The sequence below is a fragment of the Strongylocentrotus purpuratus genome, unplaced genomic scaffold (genome assembly GCF_000002235.5).
Source record: "Strongylocentrotus purpuratus isolate Spur 01 unplaced genomic scaffold, Spur_5.0 spur5_scaffold_17, whole genome shotgun sequence".
NCBI classification, from domain to species: Eukaryota; Metazoa; Echinodermata; class Echinoidea; order Camarodonta; family Strongylocentrotidae; genus Strongylocentrotus; species Strongylocentrotus purpuratus.
This window is the reverse complement of record NW_022145602.1, coordinates 2,735,024-2,743,892: the sequence shown is the minus strand read 5'-3', so window position 1 is coordinate 2,743,892 and position 8,869 is coordinate 2,735,024. Positions and strand designations below refer to the sequence as shown.

The 8,869-nt window shown below is 35.7% G+C and overlaps 1 protein-coding gene across 1 annotated transcript; it reads left to right on the top strand.

Moving 5' to 3' along the window:
• The first annotated feature begins 454 nt into the window (after positions 1–454).
• Positions 455–3,875, top strand: LOC115925144. The gene is made up of 3 exons (XM_030988452.1): positions 455–659; positions 1,115–1,355; positions 2,532–3,875. Exons 1-3 carry the CDS (start codon positions 588–590, stop codon positions 2,618–2,620), a joined length of 402 nt encoding a protein of 133 aa, XP_030844312.1. The 5' UTR covers positions 455–587; the 3' UTR covers positions 2,621–3,875.
• Positions 3,876–8,869: the final 4,994 nt, after the last annotated feature.

Sequence of the window (8,869 nt, the reverse complement as noted above, 5' to 3'; positions counted from 1 at the left end):
ACACCTGCCCAAGAATGGGAGATGCCTTGACTAGCAAAGGTGTCATGGTGTATTAGTAGGCCTATAGTGGTTGAATCTCAATCAAAAGGTCGAGGGTTCGAATCCTAGCCTAGGATTAATACGACTAACGTTCTCTGGCAAGCCATTAATCCAATTGTCTGCCACTCTCAACCGGGCATTAAATAGGTACCCGGTATGATGCGAAAGTCATTGTGGTTTACTCAGCATCTTTGGGGCGTCTATTTAATAGGGACTTCTAGATGTGCGTGGACTGCTACGTGTAACATCCTTTTAAAGTACTGTCAGTCACATGTGACGTCCTTTAAAAGAACGTCACACGCAGCAGTCCGCTTTGTCAACGTGCAAATCTAAGAATCCATAATGAGGCATGGCCAAGGGGTGCACTCGGGTGAGAATGTGCATATTACATGGTGTGCAGGTAAGCCTGCCAGTGCATAAGAACTCAGCATAAAAGTGGATTTCCTTATGATTGTATTATTTTGTCTTCACCGTTATTGTATACAGTGTTATCTGGGAGTACTCTGACACTGACCATAACCGGTGAAACCCTTAATGGCGAAGAACTGATGTACACAACTGACCTGACCAACATGGCCTCCCCTGCTTTCAAGAAACTTGAAACAATCTACTGCGGAGTGGTACGTAAACATTGTTACATGTCATTTTTCCGAAGTCCATTATTCTGAAGGTTCGTTTTTTCCGAAGGTTCGTACATATTGAGAGAGGATTCACGATTCCGAAAAAAATTAAAGGGTTCAATACAAATGGTTCATACTTCTGAAAATGAGTTCCTGATATACTATCGAAATTTCACGAGATTTGTATCTGAAAAGATGGCCGAAAAAACCCGAAGTTTTTATATTGCTATGCACTTCCTAATTCCGCAATAATGTACCTTCATTCGGAGATTGCAGAATCTTTTCTTATTTGTAATAGATGAAAAGCTCAGTCTATTAAAGTAAAGTTTCTATGCCTCCCTCTAATTTTCTATCACCCTTTTCTCTCTCAATATGTTTCGTATCACACATAAAGTGAACGAGGTCCATAAAACCCATTTAAACAAGAGACTGTGTCGATATCGTTTTCTTGACAGGCCACGAATCATCTCGAGCGGGAGCTAGGATCAGATCTTCGTAGACTGGACTGTGTAGCCAATTCGTTCAATCCTGGCAGCATTGTCGCTGAATTAGAGATTCAAGTCTTTGCTACCACCCAAGATGTGGCTGATTCTCTCGCTGAAGACGTGGCTGAGCTGTCTACCGGTGAAGGTCTCGTTCTCTCCTCCGATGGGGACTCCATGTCCGTATCATCGTTCTCGGCTACTCCTAATTCCGGTAGGCTAGTCCATCTTTAAAATAGTTATAGTCATATCGATGTGTGGTGCAGTGGTCAAATGGTCTAGTGGTTACGCCCCGGACTGTATATAATGATAACAATACTAATATTTCGCGTATATAGCGCTTAATACAATGTCTCTAAGCACTTTAAAGATATACTATAACCCCGGTCATTGGATTCAGTGCTTACCCACACACACTGTGTGCGCAATCTCCACTCCCTGGGGAGCATTCTAGCCAGGTGTTACTCGACGCTCAAAAACTATTCGACCAATATCACATGGTTCATGGTTCGCGGTACAAGTCCCGGCTGGAAATATTTTTCCTTTTGCGAGACATTAATCTACATATGCCACTCTCCATCCAGGTGTTAAATTGGTACCCGGTTGGAAGCGAGCGTTAGTGTTGTTGGATTGGCATGTGTGCGCTTGTAAAGTGGCGCATGGCCGAACTACTCCTCAGGGAGCGCAGCGTGTGCACCGTCATGTGCGGATCTGGAATTGAATCCAATGACAGGGGAAATAATGATAATAACAATTTAAATGGCTCAGAAACGTAGTAAATAGCGCTTTACAATATGACTATTATTCACTATGAATATGACGGACAAAGAAAGAGGTCAAAATATACAGTTCCTAAGGTACACAAAGGAACATCCCTTCACTGCTTTTATGTAAAAATGAGTAAAATAGGTGAATATGCATGTGACACCTGTTCAACACATTTTTACATAATAGAAGTGAAGGGCTGTTCCTTTGTCTACCTGAGGAACTGTATATTTTGTCCTCTTTCTTTGTCCGTCATCTTCATAGTGATTATTCCTTCGATCAAGGAGTTAATTTATTATATACATTTATTATGGGGTACGAATTACACTGATATAAAAAAAGTTCACCAAACTTCGGTCGAACATGACAATCTGACCTTTTTTCAAGAATTTAGATCGATAAATGATATTCAATACAAGCAATTAAGAGTTTTATTTTGGTATATTGGTTAAATATAAATACATGAACACAACATCGAAGGGCCTCCACCGGTCACCGGACTCTAAACTCTAATTTTAAACGCAAAATGTACATACTCAAATTATTATTAAAGTTTTATTCAAGACAGGTCTTGAGAGTATTCTTTTAATTATGTTTCACTTTCTTCATCTCTCTTGAATTCCAGCTACTACCAATGGTGGGCGGGGCTTGTTAACTGGAGCTATTATAGGCATTGCAGTGGGCGTGGTCATAGTAGATGTCGTGGTTCTATAACTCATTGGATACTTCGTCGTTCGCCGCCCAGGTCAAAAACGTTCGACGATTGCCTGAGAGTACTGCATTATTTGGTTGGTTTGTTTGAATGTGTGTTTGCTTGTCTGTTTCTAGTTTGTGCTGAACTCAATGTTTTTTGGCTTCAAGCACATCACGCCATGTTCAGACTGAAGCCCTTGTGTATCATCACCCCTTAATGCACTATTATGTTAATGCTACGTTGGTATGTAAAGGTAATATATTGTTTAATGTTTTGTTTGTTTGTTTCTACTTTGTGCTGAACTCAGTGTTCCTTGGCTTCAAGCACATGATGTAATGTTTAAATCAGACAATATTGTCCATACGGTTTGTAAATGCATTGTCAATCATTGTTTTTTTTATGTAAGATGAAACAGTAGCAAATAAATAATTCAAAATCAGTTACAGATGTAGATGAAGAATAATTTTGAAATCATATCATGATTTTTAATCGAAAAATTTATTAAGAATGTAATTGCTAATAGCACTTGTAAATGCATTGATTTACATTGGTATGTAGAGGGTGTATATAGTTTAAAGTCCATACGTTTTGTAAATGCATTGGCAATCATTGTTGTTTATGTAAGATGAAACAGTAGCAAATGAATAATTCAAAATCAGTTACAGATGTAGATGAAGAATAATATTGAAAATCATATCATGATCTCGAATCAAAAAAATGTATTAAGAATGTTATTTCTAATAGCACTTGTAGGGGCACTGAGGTTTATAATCACATGATGTGCCATATAAATACACCATATTATTGTTAAGTTTGGATACCATCATACTTCATCTCTGTAATTAAGTTTTGGAAATGTAAGACATAAAGGCGTTAATTCAATTTAAAATACGATAACATTAGAATCATTAGATCCCTTCGAATGTTAAAAATTGATATAACTCTTATAATTAAGAGCAAAGTAGGAATTTTGAATTCCTTAAATTGTCCAGATATTTCAGCCATTTTATTGAGAAATACTCCCTTTTCAGACTTATATACAGTCCAATCCATTATGGTATGAAATTCATCCCCAACCCTTCCTAAGTTACATTCATTACAAGTACTTAATGTGAAGGTATTTTTTCCAGTCGTCTATGTCTTCCAGTTTCTATCGCCTAGATGAACTAATTCTCAGTCTGCAGATATTTGTTCGTAATTGTACGGTTTTTAACAGTTAATACATATGATTCTGTTTGTATACTCTGCTTAAATAGTATATAATTATATTCTCAATTGATCGTGTTCTTGTTATGTACACACTCATTACATAAATCAATTTAGAACTGGCATTGCCAAAATCTTTAATTTTGGTTTATATTTCTAATAATTGTGTTGCTTTTTTAATATTAGGGAACTTGTACCCGAATTATTGGAATAATTTAAATAAAACTGTCTTTGATATATTTGCTAGATTAACCCTCGTGTCCTTGAATGTTCCATAATTATTAAATACAAGACCTAAATATGTTGCCTGTTTAACAATTTCAATCTTTTAACCATTCACCTTGAAATTTTGATCTTTCAACATCTTTCCGTTCTTGTTACAAATAGTCATGTTCATTTTGTCAATATTAACATTCGACAGCCATTTATTACAGTACACATAAAGTCTTTCTATTATGTTTGCATTTCAATTCTTGACTTTGATATCAATACAATGTCACCTGCATGCATTAAACATTTCACTAAACTTTCCATTCAATTACACGGGATGAGTATCAATAGTTCCCAACTCATGTGGCAGGTCATTTAGGTATAGCTTAAACAGGGTGGGACTTAAAGTACAGCCTTGTTTTACGCGACAATTGGTTTCAAAATACTAGGTTATCCTTTCATTCACCTTTACACTCAGTTTAAGGTTGTTATACATGTCAGTAATAATTTCGTAAACTGGCCTCCAATTCCACAGGTCAACATTAGATAAAACAGTCCTTTCCTCCAAACACTATCGAAGGCTAATATAGTACCGAAGCTGTGACATCATACAAATCTATTTTTTTGATTTCTCAATGTTTTCTTCATTTTCCAAAAGAGCATCACACATTTTGAATATGTTAAGTATTTGCTGAGATATGACTATCTGAATAAAAATATTCCCTATAGAAACTCAGTGTTATATCGCTCTTATTTTTGATGACGTTACACTTCACCACTCTTTTTCAGCAGATCAACAAAGCAAAAAATAGACATGACTCTTTTCACCAGCCTTGTTTGTTCAATTGTGGTTTTAAGTGTTAATATATGGTCTGACGTTCTCAAAATTGCATCATATCTAGGTGTTTCATTTACTTTAAGTTTGTTGATACATGTAAAAACCTAAGTAGACTCAATGGAAAAATACAATAAGCTAAAGGTCTTTGTCAGATTCTCTTCATTTAATAGTTGACTCTCAATAACTGGATGGTATGTTACGGTAAGTTTAACAACAAATCTAACCCTTAGGGTTCGACTTAAAATGTCATTTGGTATTGAGAGACAACATAGAGTCTTTTAAAGAAGTGTATTTAATCTTTCTCAGATCACCTGGTCGGTCAGATTTTACCATCTACCAATCTACCTTTCAAATGAATTTCAAATACAGAGAACTCTCTTGAATACATTGGATGGTATTCTCGAAAGCGGAATAACTTTAGTCCATGGTTTAATCCACCTAATAAGTATGGAATGCCAAGTGTCCATATTAATATATTTTTGAATAATTTGATATGTCCCTAAATTACCATAACATAATTATATCATAGTTATATTGTTGTTTATTTATTGTGTTATTAATTTCGTTTTAATTAGTGACAGATTAAATTATTCAAAAATATATTCATATGAACACTTGGCATTCCATACTTAGTCGGTGGATTAAACCATGGACTAAAATTAGTCTGCTTTCGAGGATACCACCCATTCCCTCTGATGTGTAAATTATGCAAAAAATTGTATTAGGTAACATGCTGTTGTAAAAAAAGGCTTGCATCAAATAAAAAAAACATTGCATGCTCGATCTTGTTATTGGAAGCAAGTCAGATTTTAACCTACGATATATTGCTTGCTAGGCAGCGACTTCATCATCAGGCCACCACTGGTCCATTACACGGTCATGATTATGAAAAATACCTCACATCTCCTGTAACATTGTGACATATTTATTTTGATCAGTCTTCCTTTAGAGCAAAAGCTTTGAATGTAAGATTTCCTGGGAGAAATTTCAATTGTTCTTAAAACAAACCTTGTCAAGTTAGAGCACGCGATGGCGGCTTCAAGAGGAATCGTGAGAGATATCAATTGTTGTAATTCAACTGAAACTTATTAATAGATACGAAAGTAAATATTTTCCAAAATAAATCATGGCAACAATATTAGTCTAGATATAAAAAGCCTATTCCTTTAAAAAAACATTTTGCATGCGTTTCGATTTTAAAGTTTAAAGTTTTATTTCAATTCGAATCCATAAAAAACAAATAAGATACTGATTATATACAATATAGAATACAGAGAACACACACAAAATGGAACAATGTTTACAATGACTATGCGTTTACAAGAACTTTGGATAGTACTACCCCGATTGCGAGAAAGAGAGAGAGAGAGAGATAGAGAGAGAGATAGAGAGAGAGAGAGACGATAGAGAGAGAGAGACAGAGAGATAGATTGAGAGAGAGAGACACAGAGAGAGACAGAGAGATAGATACAGAGAGAGAGAGAGATAGATAGAGAGAGAGAGAGAGAGACGGCAGAGATAGAGTACACAAGAAACAAGAGAACAACGATCATAGAATAATTATAGGGGCGATGGATCCCTGTGGATACCAGCTTTTGTCGTTAGGGTGTTCAACCCCATGTGAGGAGAAGAACAATTATGACTGAAATAAATGTTGAGCAGCGAAAAAGAAAAATTGACATGAAAATTGAATGGAGGAAGAAAGAAGGGTGGAAAAAGCGACAGAAAAGGGAAAGGTGAAGATGGAATAAGAGTGAAATAGATAGTGTGTGTGTGTGCGCGTGTGTGTGTGTGCGTGTAATTGTGAGTGTATAGTAGAGAAAGAGAAAGAGAGAGAATGACAGTTAAGGGTTATAAAAACAGTAAAAGAGAGATAGAGAGAGAGAGAGAGTGTGTGTGTGTGTGTGTGGGCGACATCATTACCATAAACATATTGACTCAAGACAATCCGTCGTAATGTTGCAAGGTCATTCATTTTAGTAAACACAAAAACATCACAGTATTGTTACCATGTTGGTTTATTAGCTTCATACCAACAGTCAAGCCAAAACGGAAGAAGGAAGAAAATCAAAGCATTCTCTGTTTGATCATTGTTGACGGCTGAACGTCAAATGTGCTCCTGTGAAGATTTCCCTGCAATAAATTTCCTACCGAAATTGAATTCATAACGCAAATTACGGAGGACTGTATCCTAACCGCAACCATGCTAATCTCAAGAAAATTGAATCTTTCACCATTTCATTAAACGGCAATTTGATCAAAAGAGTTCAATTCACCAAATGCTTAGGACATTTGATAGATGAAGAATTTAAATGGTCTAAACAAATCGAAAACTTAAGTTAACTTACCCAGAAAAACATTAGCATGATAAAGAGAGCAAAGAGTTTTTTGCCTCAAAAATCCTTAAAGTTACTTTATAACAGTCTAGTGTTGCCACGATTAGATTACTGCTCTGTTGTATGGTCGAACAGATTTTATTCCCATACAACTAAGCTGCAAAAAAATTCAAAAGAGGACCGCAAGAATAATATTGAACAAGACATATGACACACCGTCGGCTGATTTGTTCACAAGTCTTAAATGGGTGACACTAGACAAGCGGTTTGAGTTAAGTCGCGTTATGATGATATATAAATACGTTCATAACTTAGCACCTTCTTACCTTCAGGTAGGCTTAATCAATCCTAATGATGTACATGAGCATGTACGTGCATGTTCTGTAATATTCACATCATTGCTACGGTCCCATACTTTCACTTTCACATGATGATCTCGCTGTTTCCCAACCTATGGGAAGCAGGAAGTTACGCAGGAGATAACAAAAATGATTAAGTGGGTACTTAATTTCTAACTTATTCTCTGTTTAATCATTGTTGACGGTTGTACGTCACATGTGCTCCTGTGAAGATTTCCCTGCAATCAATTTCCTACCGAAATTGAATTCATAACGCAAATTCTGGAGGACTGTATCCCAACCGCAACCATATTAGTTACTCAATGAAGACAATCATGTCGGATCACCAATGCAATGTAAAAACATGCACAATTTGACAATAAGGACTATTCTTATTTGTTTGTTTTACCTGACTACTTAGAAAGCATATGTAGTAGTTTGAAGTTTGAATTTTATTTATTCCACATTTACATCGAAAAGCAATTCAATTTTTTTACAAGCTTATATTAAGTCAGAATAGATTAAACACACAAAACAAGTTAAAGATTTCAAATCAAGTATAATGTACGGAAAATAAGTATATACGAAGTTTCGAAATATATAGATTTGACAGGCAAGGTAAAACAATGTAACATGTGAGGAGCCTAAATAAAAAGCGTAGCTTGTATGTGAAAAAGGTATTATAGGAGACGAAAACGGAGTAGTGTAGTATGAGATTGTAATGACATACACGAAGAGTGAATGTGAGAAGGAAAGAAAAATAGAATAAAGAGAATAGGAAATAATGAAGGAAGAAGAAAAAGAAAACAAAAAATAAGTGGAAGAAGAAGAGGCAGAAGAAGAAGAAGAAGAAGAAGAGAAAGCAAATTGATGAAATCAATGGCATTGTAAAAAGAAAAGAAAAGACAGCTTTAAGTAATCTCCGAAAACCCTGGTAATGAGGATTAATGCCTTACCAAAGGGCACTGGCGCATCGACTTGGTTTCAAACCCGGGACTTCCCGGTTAAGAAACCAATTCTCTACCACGGAGCCATATAGCGCTTCCGTATTCTCTTTTGCAGAAGAAACGATAATTCGATCAAGGATGGAAGGGGAAAGGGAATACATGGTAGAAAATATGGACCACATTGGTAGCAGCATCATGAATATTGTTTCCCAAGGGGTTATAATTTTACCTCCCATAATTTAATATATAAATCTTACATTCTCAAATTACTATTTATGTTTCATTCATAATATTTGTTAAATTAATTGGTGAAATTCTCAATTGAATCTGTATAATAAAATGATGCTTTCGTTTTGCACGTGAAACATAAAACTATCTGTTCTGTTTGCAGCAT

Bases quoted from the DNA above. Each gene is read 5' to 3' on its own strand.
- LOC115925144 (XM_030988452.1), top strand. From the start codon at position 588: ATGTACACAACTGACCTGACCAACATGGCCTCCCCTGCTTTCAAGAAA. The intron at 660-1,114 runs GTACGTAAACAT...TTTTCTTGACAG, and splicing joins AAACAATCTACTGCGGAGTG to GCCACGAATCATCTCGAGCG. The intron at 1,356-2,531 runs GTAGGCTAGTCC...CTTGAATTCCAG, and splicing joins CTCGGCTACTCCTAATTCCG to CTACTACCAATGGTGGGCGG.